The following is a 19,760-nucleotide window of genomic DNA, read 5'->3' on the forward strand; positions in this document are numbered from 1 at the left end:
TGCCCTCTTAAGTGCCGAATAAGTTAAATTCATACCCGCGCTATAGTAATCCCTCCAGATAAGTGAAATTTTGGCTAAGAAAATGCGTAGCCAAAGAGAAAGTTTTGTGAATTCGGCCCCAGATCTTTCATGGGACAGTTGATGCTTCCTATGCTTTGAAAGCAGAGTGTTTCATTATGTTCAATCTACACACCAAGAATCGATAAAATTTCGTATCGCATAGGTGTCTTTACGTTTGCCATTGCTAATTTAGCTTACACTATAATGCTGTCTGCATGTAGTACATGAATCCTGCCGCTGGAGGCAAAATACATAATGGCGACCCATCAAACAAAACAAGGCTTCATTTATATGAACAAAAAAACAGATGTCATTAACCAGCTTGTGAGATTTTGAAGGTCCTCAGACTGCTACTTCAGCACTTTCTTTACCCCTGAAAGGAATGTGGAATATAATCATAACTTTTCTGTTGAAAATCAACGTACACGCGTGATTCTTGGCATATGTATACGGCCCTTGCTGCGCACAATACCATAATTCCAGAAACGAGGGGCAGTGTGCTACAAGCATTGCCTGACGGGCTCTCATCGCGTTCATAGTCAGCAGCATCATTTTTAGAAATTCCTATTGCTATAATAGGGAGTATATAGCACTTGAAAAACGTGGAACTGCACACACCAAAGACAATCATTGTATGTGTGGGTGTGTAGCAACCGATCCACGAAACATGGACATGCAGAGAAGACACGACCCAGCAAGCAGCGCCAGCTAGCGGTTTGTATGCTTGTGTACTGTTACTTGTCGCACTGATTCCATGTGCTGCTTAAGCACCAGCATTATATAAATATTTGGCTCTACGTGGATGAGTTGTCAACCTTGGTGCTTGTACAGCCTAGGCAGCTGTCCTGCCGAAGAATACAGCCTGAGGTACACCTTCACAAATATCAGTGTATTATACACTTCGCGATCCCGACAAAATAGGTGTACATAGCGGTTCTGTGCTCATTCGAAGATCGGAGTGCTTCAGGGCTTCTCGGTGCCGCCATCGGCTGTAAGTACCTTTGCGCAAGCGCTGTTTCATGTTAGACAGCCGTAATTATAATTCTTGGGTTGAATTATAAGGCTACTAAGGGTTCATTAACGTGTACTCAAATTCTAAATACATGGAAATCGAGCATTTTCACATCTATTCAAAAGCAGCCGCCATGGCCAGGATCCCGCAATTTTCGGGTCGGCAGTCGAGCATGATGTAACCACTACACTGATGCGGCGCGTGAATTTGGTCACAGACCGACCACCGGTAGTCGTATGATATACGACCAATGCGAAGACTTGGAGAGGAATGCCTCTGTACCCATGCGAAAGACGCTTCCTGTCAGTTTTTTTTTTTTTTTGTAATTCGGGTTCGCATAAAACAGGGAAAAGCGAGTGATGGGTGCTTACTCGGTTTCGAGCTTAGGAAGTTGGGTGATCCGGAAAAAAAATCACAGCATATCCACAGAGTGCAGATGATGAGTGGGGCAAGCATCCATGTCTGTCTGCATTTCCGTCCGCTCGTTCATTCTTGCTTCCGTCCGTCCGATCGTCCGTCTGTGCGTCCATTCTTGTATCCGTTCATGCGTCCATCCTTTCGTGCATCCGTCCAGCCGTGCGTCCCTCCATCTCTCCGTGTGTCCCTCCATGCATCCATTCATCCATCCATGCGTCCTTCCGTGCATCCGTCTGTGCACCCGTGCATGCGTCCGTCCATCCGTCCATTTGTCCATCCATCCGTCCGTCTGTCAATGCATCTGTCTGTCTGTCTGTCTGTCTGTCTGTCTGTCTGTCTGTCTGTCTGTCTGTCTGTCTGTCTGTCTGGCTGGCTGGCTGGCTGGCTGGCTGGCTGGCTGGCTGGCTGGCTGTCTCTGTTTTTCTCTCTGTCAGCCTCTCTGTCTCTGTTTGTCTGTCTGTCTCTCGTTCTGTGCGTCTGTCTGTGCTTCTGTATGTGTATCTGTCTGTATATGTGTTTGTGTACATGTCCATTCGTCCATCCGTCCGTCCGTGCATACGTCCATGCATCCAATCGCGTTCTGGAATACAGGCAGTGTGCGGGTAACACCGACGAGACGCGAGCAAAGAAAGTCGAGCGCAAACGTCTTCAACGCGTCCCACCTCCCGTGTCTTTGCGTTTCAAACAAACGTTCACTCGTGTAAAAACTACTGCAAGTTTCGCTTCAAACCGTTCTTACAGCATACACGTCGACGCCCGTTTAAATCAGGTCAACATCGTGCGCATCGCTGCTGCTTCACATGCCATTAGAGTTCCCTTCAAAGGGATGATCCTTTTTCCTTCATCATATACAAGTACCGCCATCCAGCCGATCTTTCAGGGACTAAAACTAGACTATAACGAGAGGTGGCTACTACACAGCACCAACACCTGACTAAAGGGAGCTGCGTTGCTCACACTACCCTGTTTCAAACTCTTACATTCGCCGTTAGGGGGGAAAATAGACGCGAAAATAGACGCGTGCGCGCGCCGCCCATGCATCCTGGCCACTATGCGCCAAAAGTTGCAGGGCGCGAGATCGCGCGTCACGTTCCATTTTCACCGACGCCATCTGAACGCTGCTTTGTTATCCGTTAGGCTATGTATTTTGACTTGCAGTCAGACTGAAAAACTTGACTGAATGGGGCCTGTACGGGAAACGCACAACCCGTACCTTAAGGAGCTTCGCCCCTAAAGCACATACAGGAACGAACACGTGGACGAGCGGCATACTTAGCAGCGCAGGGCGCACCGTGGAAGGTGCAGTTTCAGCGCGCGAACGTGTCGCTCCGCGAAGGTTCCACGACGAGGACAAAGCAGAAAGTGCGAAGTTAGCTGCAGATAGGAATAGTGTCGCGCCGCCGTGTGCTTACACATTTCATTTAGCAGTAAACGGCCCAGTACATACAGCGATAAGACCTCACACAAGGAAACAAACTCCCACAAAAAAGAAAACTTGACCATTTGCCTGGCAAAATCATGATGGCAGGATCACTGATCGCCCGCAATGGCGCACAATGTACCGCCAAGGAACGGCAAAGCCTCGATTTATCCATTTTCGAGAGCGCACAGCCTCTTCCTTCATGAAGATGCCTGGTTAACACGCAACGTGCGGACGGCATCTTTCATCACACCACACCTAAAATCAATCACTTGTACATTGTCAATTTTTATGAAAGAGAACACGGCGACAAGTGACCGGCACGCTAAGACGGTGCTGGCAGCGCATTCAAGCGGGAGTGATAGCAACCACACTCTTTTTTTTTTGCGTCATCTCGCGGTGTGCAAAACAACTATTTGTTGCTGATATAGGGCAAGCTTGCAATCCCCCCCTCCCTTCAAGGCGATTACGAGCTCTCCAATTATCGCCTTGAAGGGGGAGGGGGTCGCAATTTTGCTTCTGGTTGTATATCAGCAATGAATGGTTGTTTTGCTCGCTGGGAGATGACGCGAAAAGAGACTGTGGTTGCTCTCACTCCCACTTAAACGTGCTGCCAGGAACCACCGGAGCGTGCAGGCAACGCACTCCTGTGTTCCCTTTCATAAAAATTTACACTGTACAAGTTAATGAATCGCTATGCACGAACAAGTACCACGAAATGTCGCACGACTCTCCACCACCGTTGCGGACGAGTTCAAAAGTGTCAATGGCGTTGCTTCCGACTTCCCGGATGCCAGCGCACCACGTGACTAAGGACATCAGGTTGACGTAATTTTCTTTTTTTTTTTTTGAGGAATGAGCACAGGAACAGAAACTTGGAGTGCTCATTCACGGTCTTCCCGGCCGTTTTATTAAAAACGCAGCACAAGAATCTCGTTATACGTTCACATCCGCCATTTTTCAAAAAAACAAGTTCCAGTCAGTGATTTTCACGGTCAGTTACGACGTTGAAAAATGGATATTTCTTACAGTGATGGAGCTACTTGATAACAAGGAAGCAGCATACAAACCGAGTGCTTACCTCGCAAATCTTCTTGCAAATTTCACCTTGACTTGAAATGTGTTGTAGTGTTTCTTTGTTCATGATTGAATGATATCATAGGGTTTAACGCCCCAAAAACCACTCTATGATTGTGAGAGACGCTGTAGTGGAGAGCTCCGGAAATTTTGACCACCTAGGATTCTTTAACCTGAATCCAAAACTGAGCACACGGGAATACAGCATTTTCGCCTACATCGAAAATGCAGCCGCAGCAGCCAACATTCGATATCGCGACCTGTGGGTCAGCAGCCGAGTACCCTAGTGCTTTTGTTTGTCTTCAATATAAAACCATTGCATAAACTATATATAAAACTATATTGCATAAATAATTGGGGTGTTCAGCACTCCTCAGAAATGATCGGAATTAAGCGACTAAATACTGCAGTTGAAGAAATAATGTTTTTCAAACTGTCTGAGTAGACAACTGAAACGTCGCAATCTTTTTATACCAAAGGCCTAATCAAGTTTCATGGTGTGATTGAAAGATTTCAGCGTAGAAGGCACAGGTTCGAAACTTATTTCATTGCGGGTACCTTTCACTCTTTCGAGTGATAGTGCTTGCGGACCCTGGCGGCGGCGGTGCACAACTATGACACCGATATTTGTTGTTGCTGTAATCTGATAACAGCTTTCGCAGTAAAATAAAAATTGACATAGAAAAGAACCCAGCACCACTTTCAAGAACAAGATTGAAAGAAGGAAAAGAAGCGGTGGCGTGGGTGTGTTAGAACACCCGCTTGCCATGGGAAAAAGGAAAAGAGCTAACTTGAAACAGTGCATGTTCCCAGTCATAGGCATGCGCAGGGTTACCCTTCAGCGGGGGCGAAGGTACGCCGCTACACTCCCCCTCCCCATTTTGGTCAATGACTTTGTGCCTCCTACCTTCCGAGTTGCAGCGCCCACTACCTAATATGTGAATGTATAGAGCTGATTTAGCGCCCCTTTTCCTAAATGACTATAGGAGAAGCTACCCCCTCTGCCCTCTCCCTATGCGCAGCCTATGTTGGCACTACTTAGGGGGTGAGCCACACAAAATAAACCATGACCACATTATCACAGCCCCGCTACGGTGATGAAGTAGCTAGGTACTCAGCTGCTTACTCGCAGGTCGCGGGATTGAACCCCCGTTGCGGCGGCTGCATTTTGGGTGGAGGCTAAAAAGCTGTAGGCCCATGTACTCAGATATAGGTGCTAGTTAAAGAACTCCGGGAGCACGAAATTTTAAGAGCCCTCCACTACGACGTCTCACATAATTGCATGGTGGTTTAGGGACGCTAAACCCCACTATCGAATCATCAAGCACAATGTCACTATTCAATTAGTATTGTACAGAACACTTTTTTGAACTAGCTGGAGTATGTCGGCAAAAAGAAATCCGTTCTTGCCCTATCAAAAAATAGGACAAGCGAACCTTTGCATCTGCACGCCTAATGCACTACTTCCATTTATTTATTTATTTATTTATTTATTTATTTATTTCTGTTTAAGACTATTCGCAATTTTCCCTCCCGTGTGTTTCCTTCCTGCATTCCAGGAATCCAGCATTCATGATTAAGCTTAGGCATGGCAGCGCATCCTTTAATTCAGTATCTAAAGGAAACAGCGAAGCTCAGTCATTCGCAGTTACGCAAGAATGCAATGTGACAAAGCAAAATGTCAAGTGATCCCGATAGAAAATCTGATTACCATATTAAAAGCGGTTGATTGTAGACAAGGTCACAATTGAGAGAACATTGGTTATTAAAAACGACGCGTACAAAAACGCATGTGACAAACGCACCTTCAGGGTCACTTTTCTGTATGCTCACAGGCGTGGGGTTTTTCGCGCATGACACTGCTACCAAAATACGTACCATAACCCCCTGTCACTTTAAAAGTCAGTGCCATTTTAGAGGTAAATAAGACAGACATGCGCAAGACATTACGTCTGGGACACCGATGGTGTCAAGCAGCTGAACACGTCAATGGGGTGCTATCACACCCTATAAAGTTGTTTTCGCCGCATGACACATGTACGTTCGGTGTATTAGTCGTAGTAAGCGACCCCTGTCACGCGCCCGCCATCTCAGAGGCCATATTGTAGAGTGCCTCGATGACCACTCCTCCGAGCGAGGCGCGCGCCAACAGGCAACCTAGCTTGGCGGCAGCGGGGTTGCCCGCGCGCCTGGGGAAGTGGTCTATATATATATATATATATATATATATATATATATATATATATATATATATATATATATATATATATATTTAAATATATATATATATATATATATATATATATATACATATATATATATATATATATATATATATATATATATATATATATATATATATATATATATATATATATATTATAAGGGGGTTTATTGAATAAAACCAACTGCCTGGTTCAAGAGGCATCAGTCACTGTCAAGAGCTCAGCTCTTCGTCGTAGCCGTCTTTCAGGTGCTCCAACTAGATACTGTCTCTCTCCCTCTTCCCCACTACATTTGCCCCGGTGGTGAAGAGGAGCCATCCTAGCGACTCACGGCGAAGCAAGCACAAGGGGATCATAGTAAGGTATTAAGCGGCTGATGTGGACGGTCTCACGACCACGGCATCGTCTGTCCTCGGCAGGTGTCACTGGTTCGACGACGTAGTTGACCGGTGACGTGCATTGCACGATGCAGTACGGACCATTGTACTTGGGTGCAAACTTTCGGGAGAGGCCGGGGGACTAGAATTGAACCAAAAGCCATACAAACGAACCTACGGGGAAGCTGTGAGCAGGCTTGTCTAGGTCAAGTCGTTCTTTTCGGAAACCTTGTGCGACGGACGTAAACGAACGTGCTAATTGGCGGCACTCTTCGGCACACTGAACAAGTTCGGAGGCTGGGCGGTATTCTGAAGCATCTGGGCGGTAAGTAAGTATCGTGTCAAGCGTAGAAGAGGGCTCACGTTTGTACAGTAGAAAAAAAGGTGAAAACCCAGTAGTTGCTTGCGTGGCCGTATTATACGCATACGTCACGAAACGGAGCACCAAGTCCCAATTAGAATGGTCGGAGGATATGTACATAGAAAGCATATCACCGAGCGTGCGGTTAAAGCGCTCTGTCAAACCGTTTGTCTGTGGGTGATAGCTTGTAGTGGTGCGATGAATAATATTGCACTCACTGAGAAGCTCCTGGACGACTTGCGATAGAAACGCACGCCCACGGTCGCTAAGCAGCTCACGTGGCGCGCCATGGCGAAGGACCAAGCTACGCAAGATGAACAAGGCGACATCACGAGCAGCAGCAGCTGGCAAATCGGCGGTTTCAGCGTAACGGGTTAGGTGGTAAACGGCCACAACAATCCAGTGATTTCCCGCAGGAGTACAAGGTAGTGGGCCGTAGAGGTCGATGCCGATTCTATCAAACGGCCGAGCTGGACACGGCAATGGTTGTAATTCGCCAGAGGCATGACAAGTTGTTTTCCGTCACTGACACTCAGTGCAGGAGCGTATGTACTTGCAAACGTAGTACATTTCACGCCAGAAAAATCGCTGACGAAGCCGGTCGTATGTTTTCAAAATGCCAGCGTGCGCGTTTTGAGCGTCTGCGTGGAAGTACGCGCACATGTTGGAGCGCAAATGGCGAGGTATAACAAGAAGCCATTTCCTACCATCCGGCTGATAGTTGCGACGGTACGATATGACATCCCGTATTGCATAATGGGGAATTTGCCGACGTAGCGCACGAGGTAGACGATGGCGTGGTGTCACCGAAGACGAGGTGAGAACGTCAATGAGCGAGGCTATCCAAGGGTCCTTGCGTTGTTCGGAAGGCATGTCAGCGGTGTCGATGCTGCCGATGGTAGCTTCGGCGAAGGAAACAGGTGCAATGGCTGAAGGAAGAGGCGAACGAGAAAGAGCATCTGCGTCGGTGTACTTGCGGCCTGAGCAGTAAATGACGTGAATATCAAATTCCTGTAAACGTAGCGCCCAACGTCAAAGGCGGCCCGAAGGATCCTTCATTGAAGCGAGCCAACAGAGTGAATGGTGATCTGTAACTACATCAAATGGGCGTCCATGTAAGTGAGGACGAAATTTTTGTAACGCCAAAAAAATGGCCAAACATTCCTTTTCGGAAACCGAGTATTTGTGCTCTGCCTTGGTTAGGGTGCGACTGGCATACGTAACTACATACTCCGAGAAGCCAGGCTTGCGTTGAGCAAGGACAGCGCCAAGTCCTATGCCACTGGCATCCGTGTGCACCTCGGTTGGAGCAGTAGGGTCGAAGTGGCGTAAAATAGGTGCTGAAGTAAGGAGATGGCGTAATGTTGCAAAACCATATTCGCATGCTGGCGACCAATCAGAGAGGTGTCCATCGCCCGAGATCAGCTGTGTCAGTGGTGCGATTATCGAAGCAAAGTTCTTCACAAAGCGGCGAAAGTACGAGCATAGTCCGACAAAGCTGCGAAGCGCTTTCACGGTCCTTAGGCTTCGGGAACTCAGCGACAGCACGAAGCTTGGGTCTGGGAGGACGCCCTGTTTTGAGACAACGTGACCAAGTATTGTGAGCTTCCGAGCTCCAAAGTGGCACTTCTCGATGTTTAGTTGAAGGCCTGCGCTCGTGAGGCAGCTCAACAAAACTTCGCTAAGACGATGGAGGTGGCTCTCGCAATCAGGGGAGAAAACAACGACATCATCGAAGTAGCATAGGCATGTCTTTCATTTTAGCCCGCGCAAGACGCTATCCATCATCCTTTCAAATGTGGCTGGCGCATTACAAAGGCCGAAGGGCATTACATTAAATTCGTATAGCCCATCGGGCGTCACAAAAGCAGTTTTTGGGCGATCTGATGGTGCCATGGGGACCTGCCAATAACCGGACCGTAGGTCTAGTGAAGAGAAGAATTCAGCGCCTTGCAAGCAATCCAGGGCATCATCGATGCGCGGCAAAGGGTATACGTCTTTAATCGTGACTTTGTTTAAACGGCGGTAATCAACGCAAAAGCGAATCGAGCCGTCTTTTTTCCTCACAAGTACCACAGGTAAAGACCAGGGACTGCTGGACGGCTGAATGACGCCACGTTGAAGCATGTCGGCCACTTACTCGGTGATCACATGACGCTCAACAGAAGATACACGGTAGGGACGCCGTCGCAGAGGCGCTTGGGAGCCGGTGTTATTGTGATCGACAACGGTGTGCGTTCGGCCTAAGGACGTCTGCTGGCAATCGAACGAGCCGCGAAACTGATGAAGAAGTTCTAGAAGCTTTTCGCGATGTGGTTCTTCAAGTTCGCCATCAATTGAGGGGCCAAACAAATTATTGTTTTCGTGGACAATTGAATGGGCAGATGGCGTCAATGCATTAAGCTGCAAATCACTTTCACCGTCAAGGTTGAAGATGGAGGAAACGTCTAAGTCTTGGAATGTTCCAGTACATTCTCCGCGATGCAAGGTTGCGGGAGACGGCAAGGGATTTGTGACAAACAAATTGGTAGCGCCCGCCGAAATATCTAGAACTGCAAACGGCAACGCGAGGCTCTTGCGACTTTGGAATGTTTGGGAAGGCGTAAACAACACTGCAGGCTTAGACACATCGGCACAAGATACGGGAATAAAGGCTGCGCTAGTCGGTGGTATGTCGATGTCGTCAGCGACAAACAGCTTGTTCGACGGAAATTCCGTAGACGAGGCACACAACGCAGAGAAGGCCACTTCAGCACGAGCACAGTCGATAACCGCATGATTACGAGACAGAAAATCCCAGCCGAGGATCACATCATGAGAACACGCCTGTAGCACAAGAAATTCAACGGTATACAAAACATCTTGAATGAGAACGTGGGCGGTACACGCAGCTGATGGTCGAATATAGTGAGCACTGGCAGTACGGAGGGACAACCCCTTTGGCGTCGTGGTAACCTTCCGAAGCAGACGGCAAAGTTTTAAAGCAATTACTGAAACGGCAGCACCAGTGTCTACAAGCGCAAGGGTACGGTAACCATCCACAAAAACGTCGATGAGGTTTGTCGGAGAAATGCGAGGACTTGATTCTTTCGACGACGACGCAGTTCGTACCTCAGGAACTGTGGCATTAGTTTTCCGCGTCTGAAAGGCAGGGTCTACGGCGCATAGGCGACAGGGAGCGACGTCGGGGAGATGGAGATCGGTGACTGACTGAGGGTGGGCGGTCGGGTGAAGAGTATCCTTGTTGACGTGCCGTATTGTTAAAGCGCCGAGAGTCGTGCGACGATCTTTGCATGGTGTCGCTCTGAACGAGAGGGCGGCGGCGGCACAAGCGAGCCACATGTCCTGCGTAACCGCAAGAACAGCAAATCGGGCGGTTGTCTGCGGTGCGCCACGGATTCGGAAACGCTGCAATCGGCCGCCTGCACGGAACTGGTGATGACCAAACAGGGATCGGTGAGAATACAGCATAAGTGGGCTGTCGAGTTGCTCTGGCTGCAACGACTTGCGCATACGTCAAGGGTGCGGCCTCCAGAGGTAGTGAACGAGCGAAACGCAAAGCGGCCGCTACCTCATCTTATATGACGTGCCTTATGACCGGGGCCAGATGATCTGGGGCCAAAGTATGCGTTTGTGCTGGCTCGGGCGCGCTCGATAAAATGGAGAGCTGCCGAGTGACCTCCTAACGCACGAACTGCTTTATGCGAGCCAACATGTCGTTCTGGTCTCCGAGAGTCAAGGCCGCGATCGAATCACGTTGTTCCAGAGAGCGCCGTGTTTGGGCGCGTTGCTTGCGCAATTTGTCAAAACTCTGGCACAAGCTGACGAGTTCCGCAATGGTTTTTGGGTCCTTGGCTAACAACATTTGAAATGCGTCATCGCATTTGCCCTTGAGGATTTGTTTAATTTTGTCGGCTTCGAGCATCGCTGGGTTTACCCGCTTGCACAAGTCAACAACGTCTTCAATGTAGCTGGTAAAGGCCTCTCCTGGCTGTTGAGCGTGCTCACGAAGTCGTTGTTCTGCGCGGAGTTTTCGCACAGCAGGGCGGTCGAAGACTTGCGAAAAGGAGGCCTTGAATGAATCCCAGCGGGCAATGTCGGCTTCGTGATTGCGCAACCAGAGACTAGCGACGCCAGACAAGTAAAAGCTTACATAGGTCAGCTTAGCCGCATCGTCCCACTTGTTCGCTGCGCTCACCTTGTGGTAAGTAGCTAGCCACGTCTTGGCCGTCAGTGCCGCTGAAGATCGGTGGGTGACGCAGTGGCCACACGCCGGGACATGTAGAGGCGGGAACTTGCGAGGTACCTTGGGTGGAGGATTCTTCCGGCATTACTGGCACTGCAGGTAACGTGCGACTTCGTAGTTCCAGCTTCGAAGACTACCTAGCACTTCCACCAAATTATAAGGGGGTTTGTTGAATAAAACCAACTGCCTGGTTCAAGAGGCGTCAGTCACTGTCGCGAGCTCAGCTCTTCGTCGTAGTCGTCTTTCAGGTGCTCCAACTAGATACTGTCTCTTTCCCTCTTCCCCACTACAATATATATATATATATATATATATATATATATATATATATATATATATATATATATATATATATATATATATTGTGGGCATTTGTTGCTTGCATCGTCCTCATCCCTGCATGATCACAATCACCATCATCCGCTTGTCTCTTTGTCCTCATTGCCACTCTGGATCATCATCATCGTCATCGTCTGTGTACTGGCTCTGCCCGTTCGTTTTGCGAGGTCTTTCCTCAATTAAACGCTGTCGTCGCAACCCAGACTACCAAGACTTCATAATATATATATATATATATATATATTTTTTTTTTCGGGTTTGGCGTGACTGTGGAACGACGTCTCTCCCGGGAGGCCCACGGGGACAATCCCGGAGATCGTTTCCCGCGCGTCCCTGACAGTGATTGGGACTACGGCGTCACCACGTTAGCGGTACATTGTATGAGTTATATTTTGTGTGCTATGTTCTCGGTGTGTTGCATTGGTGTTATGTTTGGATTATTTGTCATTTTACTAGTTACGAAATTCGGCCGGTGAGCTCGCCGATGTAAAAGTGGTGGATAAACGTACGCTTGTTCTGATGCTGGATGGCTCGACTGTGTTCCAGTGATCCGACAGCAGGTGTCTTCTTCAAGAGCACACAATCTGGACTACAAGCGCATAAATTGTGCCACCAGCAGTGCTGTATTTCAGGCACATCACTAGTGTACGTACGAAATGAGACCGACATCAAATAGTCAACATTTGGAAAGTGCACGAAGCGTCTCAAGACAGTGACTTGCTAGCGGAAAATTCCCCAGGGAACCATCGGCGTTGCTGAAAATATGCGAAGCGTCTGAACAATTTTCGTTGCATGGGACACGTTCCTAATGATGCTCCTTTGCACCAGACGCGTTTAAAGCACTGTGCCTCAGAACTAACCGCTCAGAGCACAAATCTTGCTGGAGGAACTCTTAGAACATAGCTTCTATGCGCCTGTTTGAGGGTTTCGCGTCGTGGTCTTCTTCATAACGAGGAACGATTGAAGCAAGAGATGATGAAAGAGAGCGAACACCGGATACAGAGCACAGCCTGTTATTCAGGGGCAGTCATAACAAAGAAAGCACGATCAGGAAAGCTGAAGAACGTACAGCGGGAGCATGAGAAGATGAGTAGAAACCGAAGGAAAGATGCAGCGTTAGCGTATGCTTCGAATTCACCGCGCCGGCGCAATTTTCTCTGAGCCCTCATCGCTCATAAAAAAAATGGAGGCTTCAGGTTAAAGAGCATGAGTGCTCTAGCCGACAAAGTGCATGCTTAGTTACTTGTTAAAACAAGAGCGTACCCACTGTGCACTAAAACCCTGGAGTGTGCGCGTGAGAGCTCACGCCTGCTAATGCTTCCGGCAAGGTGACATGTTTTCCACCCTCAGTTCCACTGCTCGTGCAACTTCTGCTTCCTTGCACTTTCAACCCTTTCGTCCCTCCAGGAGTAGTTGGCGGAACTTTGCACATTGGCGCAGTTTAGTTGAGTGCAAACCACGGAGAAGTTAAGCTAAGTTAGCTAAGTTAAGAAATTGTTGTGCTTCGGACACATTCCATATGCGGCCCGGGCAGATGCTCAGCGTCACTAACCTCAGACGCCTGGTGGTCTCAAATTTAGCCGAATGGTGTATTGTAATCACTGGTAAGATTTCTATATGTTTGTTTACTTCACTATCTATTTACGAACGCCAACTCACTGCCGCCACACCTTCCGAGCTTCTGCACTCTTTACGTCCAGCCCCCCCTTGCTACTCCGCACACGTAGCCGACTTCAGATCTACTCAACCAGCAATTTTTCTGGGCAGATGGTTGTATTGCTAAACCAATAACAGTCTTTAAACGGACTGTGTGAATTGTATGCTTTGTGTTATCACACCACCTCAGCTCAACGCACAGTTATAAGGTATTCGTTGAATATTACGTTGTGGCTGGCTTTGCAGACTTTAATATATGAAGCATATTCGCATAGTGCGTCAAGGCTGATAAAGCGTATACCCACCTATGACCATAGTTGCAGACGTAGTGTTTTTGGTATGGCATAGCATCGAAGTCACTTTTCATGCGAAACATGGTGAACCCACAGCCAAGGTACTGCGTGTCTGCCCATATCATCTGCACACAACAGGTAATGCAAACAACCACCAAGATCATTTTTAAAACTTCTATCTAATATGTAGTACATATTACACTACCTGTGTTTTCTTGGAATGTGTTAGGCCAAAGCGATGTTTACGCATCCTTAAATTCGTAAGTGAGCATAGATTAGGACAGCAAAGAGAATATCCTAAATTTTAAACAATCCTTGAAGTTATTTTCCTTACTGTCACATTAATACATAAATATTTGTGACGAAAAAGCAAAAGTGGCTTAAGCAACAGCAAAAATTATCTAAAAAAACATAGAGTTTGCGCACCTCTCGCAAATATTTTTGCATAAGATCAGAATCACGAAGTCAGTACGCTAACGCTTAAACACCGTGCTTATGTCAGGACAACCACAAAATAAGGTCATTGCCTAACCATGCTGGAAGTGTCATAAGAAGCCCGGTAATTAGAGCCCTTTCCAATTTTGCACATTTATTTCTTTTGTTTGCAGTGGAGTCATACTTTGTGGGGTCACTAACAGCAACAAGCTGACAAAAGCAGAAGTACCCTTTTGAGCAAAGCGGTTGCCAAATAGTTGCCAAATAGTTGCGTTGCAAAAAGTGAGAAATGAAGAAACAAAAAGTGCCACACATTTATGTGAAAGTACTGAAGAAAAGACGCAAACGCGAATTTAAGCACAGATGGCTGCATTATAAACCAAACACGTGAGCGTGTATAAGGACAATAGCAAAGTTTCTGGATCATTGTCCTCTTATAAGGTTATAATTAACTGCCTAATTTCAACATTAAGCCAGCTGTTTTCAGTCACGAACTACTCAGAATATCCTTCCTGCCATTCTTAAGTTAAGTCCTCAAGGACTCACACTCGGCCCACAGCCTTTGCAATGCATGCCTGCAACTCCTCTAATAAATCAAGCTGTCATTACCAGATGTTCATCCTCTGACAGTTGTTTCGCTGTAATCCTGCAAGAATATGTACTAGGTACGGAGCACTAATGCAGTGGGCCTTATCTTCATTCGTAATTCACTTCTGTGTATTACGTGCAGATTCGCATAGTTGGCCCACACTCCCTAATTTTTAAAATATTGAAGTAACGAAATAAAGGCCATTTGGACGTTCACCTTTATTGTCTACTATCTATAATGAAACAAGATAGAATTAAACATTGAATTATTTGGGGGTTTAGCATTCCAAAATCACCATATGAATTTAAGAGACGTGCAGTGAATGGCTCCAAAAAGTTCAAACACCCTGGGTTCTTTAACGTGCACCTGAATCTGAACACACTGGCCTACAGCATTTTCATCTCTATCGAAAATACAGTCGCCGCAGCCGGGATTTAATCCTGGTTCCTGCGGGTCAGATTCCCAGTACCTCAGCCACTAGACCACCGCGGCAGAACGATAGAGTAAAATAGGCAAGAAATACTGTTTCAAGTGCCACGGCCTTTGGGACCATAAATAAGCAAACAATACTCACGCTTAGTGTTCACACCAAAATAATAAATTAAAAACAATTCAAACGTGATTTCACAACAGGTTTCAGAAAATTTTTGTATTATTTTATAATTAAATATTTTTTTCCAAAGGAGGGTGATGTCATTATTACCTGAGTAAAGTGACCGGTAGGCCGCCGGCTGAAATTCGGCAGGAAGTGCTTCACTTGGGAGGGTGGGTAATCGCGATGCTCCTTAAACCAGGTATCCACAAAACGGAGGCCGTCCATCTTGCGAACTTCATTCGAGCGGCGCTCAGATGCTAAGTTTTGGCCAGTGACCTTGAAATTACCTGCATCACCAGGGGGTCAGGGTGAAGACAGTTACGCAGTTCTATCTGAATGCGCTCAATTATTTCAGTTGTAGTACTCAGTACATCATAAATAGTATTTTTATGGTCTACAGGGTGACAGTATGAAATTCAATTCTCCATTACCAATATACGCTGATACGAAATTGCTTTCAGAATGAGAAGAAATGAAAACTAAAGAAAGAAACTGCGATTCGCTGGTTCAAGGTACGTCCATTGCCTAAGGAATCTCTCTACCAATGGCACCTCCAACGATTGCTAATCTCCTCGCAAATATCTGAGAAAGACTAGCATGCTTCTGTTACTGTATACTAGCGCAATGGCACACACAGATACTACAAGTGTCTGCAGCACAATCATCAGAGCAGCACGTACTGCATATGCTTGGAACGTCATAACGACTAGCCCAAAAAACCACGTTAACGGCCGTATGGCACCCCATTGCTCCGCATGGGATCTCCCTCCCCGAAACTATATACCACACTACTGTAACTCCTTCGACAACTTAGAATACACACACGCGTGCATATATATATATATATATATATATATATATATATATATATATATATATATATATATAATATATATATATATATATATATATATATATATATATATATATATATATATATATATAATATATATATATATATATATATATATATATATATATATATATATATATATATATATATATATATATATATATATATATATATATATATGCATCGCTATGCACCAACCACGAACGTCTTCGTCTTCTTGCCTGAGAGGGGTACCCTCTGCTTTTCAGAATAGCGCAGATCTTTTTCATTATATTTATCTCCCCTCCTGAAAAAGCCCCATCCTGGTGACTTAGGGACAGGAGGCTACACTAGGGTCGTAGTAAGACTTGAGCCGGTCTGTATGCACAGTCTCACGGCAGCGGCGTTGTTGATCAGGAGACATTGCAAGCGCCCCAACGATATAATTGACTGGTGATGATTGCTGGACTACGCGGTAAGAGCCATGGTCCTTTGAGAAAAGTTTTGACGACTGACCAGGGCTGGTGGAGGAGATCCATAGCCACACAAGTGAACCAGAGATATAAGACGCTGGAGCCTTCGAGCTGTTGCGATGATGCTTCTGACGCTGTTGACCAGAAGTGGTGCGGAATTAGACAAGCTGGCGACACTCTTCCGCGTACTTAGCTGCTTCAGAAATGGTTGGCGTCTCAGTTGCGTCGGGGAGGTATGAAAGAATGGTGTCGAGCAGGCAGGAGGGCTCGCATCCATAAAAGAGAAAGTTTGGAGAGAATCTCGTCGTGGTCTGAGTGGCATTATTGTGTTCGAACGCCACGAATGTGAGAACGCTGTACCACTTTGAGTGAGCAGAATCGACGTCCATTGCCAGCATACCACCCATCGTTTGACTAAATCGTTCTTTCAGGCTGTTAGTTCGAGTATGATATGCAGTGGTGGTGCGATGAATGATGCGGCATTTCTTCACAAGCGATTCGACGGCTTCGGAAAGAAATACGCGCCCTCGATCACTGAACAGCTCACGTGGTGCACCATGAAGTAAAACAAGGTGATGTAAAATGAAGGAACTGACGTCACTCGCCGACGCAGATTGCAGAGGTGAAGTTTCTGCGTAGCACGTCAAATAATCGATTGCGATTAATATATAGTGGTTCTCAGCAGAAGTAATGAGCAACGGTCCACAAAGATCAATGCTCACACGTTCAAATGATCTGGCAGGACAAGGTAGACGCTGCAGAGCAGCAGGAACACAGGGCGGAGTATCTGTGCGCCATTCACAAGTGAGACAAGAGCGAATGTAGCGGTGGACCAACCGGTACATTCCACGCCAATAGTTGCGGTGGCGCAGGCAAGTAATAGGTTTTTGGAATTCCCGCATGTCTATAGTGTGGATCGGCATGAAAAGGTGTGCATATATATATATATATATATATATATATATATATATATATTTATATATGACTAAAAATGTCTGAGAATAACGAGGAGCCATCTGCGCCCTTCGGAAAGGCAATTCCGATGATAGATCACACCATCTCGAATGAAAAAGGAATGGAATTGCCACCGCAGTTCACAAGTGATGGGGTGGGGAGGACGCCGTCATAAAAAACCTATAAGTGAAGCGACCCTGGGGCAATGCTGGTGCTCCAGAGGCACGACAGAGAGTGAGCACACGTCATAGAACGATGTAGACGGAGAGGAATCGTGAGATGAAAGAGGTGACCGGCAAAGAGCGTCACCATCAGAATGTTTACGTCTACACTGGTACACAACACGAATGTCCTACTCCAGCAGACGTAGTGCCCAACGGGCAAGTCGGCCGGATGAATCTTTTGAGGAGGAAATCAAGCATAATTCGTGGTGATCTGTGAGCGTGAAAAGGAGCAAAATGGGAGCGAAGTTGGAGTAAGTGCTGCATTTCACTCCCGCAACCAACAGATAGTCTGTGGAGGGATTAACTGCAAGACGAGGGTGCCGTGTGCAAACATAGGGAGGAACGGTTAGGCCACACGGGGCAACGTTTACTCCAATGAAACTTTATAGTGCCGTGGCAGCCTCAAAGGAAGCGTCAGCATGCGTGGAAGCAAATAGTTTTCTAAATAAGTCAGCTGTTGACAGTTTTTTAGTGCAAATAGTCGTGGCAACTACGACGATTACGTAAGGAGCAAAATACTGTTGTTTATGTAGCATAAAAATTAGCAAATGTGTGAGCTCCTTCTCCTCGAAAAAAGACGCTCGCGCTCCAGCTGTATCAATGCGCGTGGTGGTGTTCTTGGGAAGCTAAACCTTGTTAGTTTAGTGGTGTGTTGTGGATGTGTTATGTGGTTGCGAGTGCTGCTACTTGTAGTGCACTTAATCATCTTTGCGCTGTGGCAAATGTAAACCGTTACTTCAATGGAGTGTTACGCTATTGAAATGCTACGCTCCGACTGGGATATTGCCTGAGAGGTGAGTGTAAACAAGGCTGCCATCTCTTCACGAGATTTTACCTGTGTGCTGTTGATATTTAACGACTACCGCTTGTTTAACACTCAGGTTCTTCGCGAAGAAAACCCGCATGCATGAAGAGCTCGCGCTACACAGTGTTGTGAGAGCTGCCCCGACCGCTCAGGAATTAGAGGCGTGAGATCTCGGCCACCTAAACATGGTAGCCTCGATGAGAGCTCAACATTAGTTGTAGCAAAACAGTTGTTCAAAAATTGTTTTGCTTTCAGTGCAGCACAAATAAGCATTGCTCAGCAAAGATTGTCGCGGCTTTTAAAAAAGAAAGTTTACATCAACCCCGCAAAATGCAAAGTAAACATGTATATTAGAAGGGTCAGCTGTTAACACTGCATATCTAGCTTGGCTTGGCATCGCTAACACATGCACTTGAGGACCACGTCGGTGATTTCGCGCGTTTGTAGCGATGCTAGGTATGTTGACTTTATGTGTATAAAATGAAGCGCAAGCTGAGTTGATAAATAAGTGGACCCACAAGCGTATCTGAGTGAAAGCATGAAGCGTTAAACTCGAGAACGAGCTTGAACTTCATAACACGTTTTGAACTGTTCCATTGCATAATGAGGAATTCTGTGAAAAAACACTTTGCATCTAGTTTTTACGCAATGGGACGTAAGTACAAGTGCACGGACAGTTCTGTCGAAAATATTGAATGTTTTTGCGATTACTTTTTCAGCAAATCGATGAATGAAAGCGTTTTGCCTTCTGAGGAAAGTCAACATCTTGCAGCTATACCAACATGCTCTCAGCAGCTGTGGATGGTGTGAGTGCACTTCATGAAATTGGCTGCACAGCATCCTTTCAATAAAGCATTGTATAACATATTGTCTCTACTATAGACTACCAAAAGCTATGGTTTTTTTTGTACTCATAAAACATGCTGAATTGGTGCGTGCGCACAATGGTGCAGGATTGAAACGAGTCACTGAATAAACTTGGTGGTTTCTTTAGACGTGTTCGTTTTTCTTTATCATAGAACAGACATTTTTGCTGAACGACATTACCAACAACGCTCTTTACTGTAAGAATAGACCAAGCTTGGCACAGCGACAAGTGTGGGAATATTCATATATGCATACACTCATCAAGCACACAAATGCGCTCGAACCGTGCACGCGAGCAAGAATACCTACTCAACTCATTTTACATCTTCATGAACATCATCACCGAATGGATGCTTGCCAAACACTGAAAGATTAAGTCCAATATTAGGAATATTCCTAGTTTGAGCAACATGGCAGAACGCGCAGCGTCCTAGCGGTGTCTACATATGCCCCGGTAATTTTCACTTCACCATGATCTGAAGCGTGGTGTTCTGGTTAGTGTA

At 46.3% G+C, this 19,760-nt stretch overlaps 1 protein-coding gene across 1 annotated transcript in view; it reads right to left on the reverse strand.

Moving 5' to 3' along the window:
• LOC119187890 (scoloptoxin SSD976) overlaps positions 1 to 19,760 on the reverse strand; it is an 83,119-nt gene that overhangs the window by 26,273 nt on the left and 37,086 nt on the right. Inside the window, exons 4-5 of the mRNA XM_075878519.1 lie at positions 15,211 to 15,389; positions 13,496 to 13,608 (exon numbers count right to left, since the gene is read on the reverse strand). Of these exons, the coding sequence (XP_075734634.1) occupies positions 13,496 to 13,608; positions 15,211 to 15,389 (292 nt within the window). The remainder of the gene's footprint in view (positions 1 to 13,495; positions 13,609 to 15,210; positions 15,390 to 19,760) is intronic.

Source organism: Rhipicephalus microplus, chromosome X (assembly GCF_043290135.1).
Source record: "Rhipicephalus microplus isolate Deutch F79 chromosome X, USDA_Rmic, whole genome shotgun sequence".
NCBI lineage: Eukaryota > Metazoa > Arthropoda > Arachnida > Ixodida > Ixodidae > Rhipicephalus > Rhipicephalus microplus.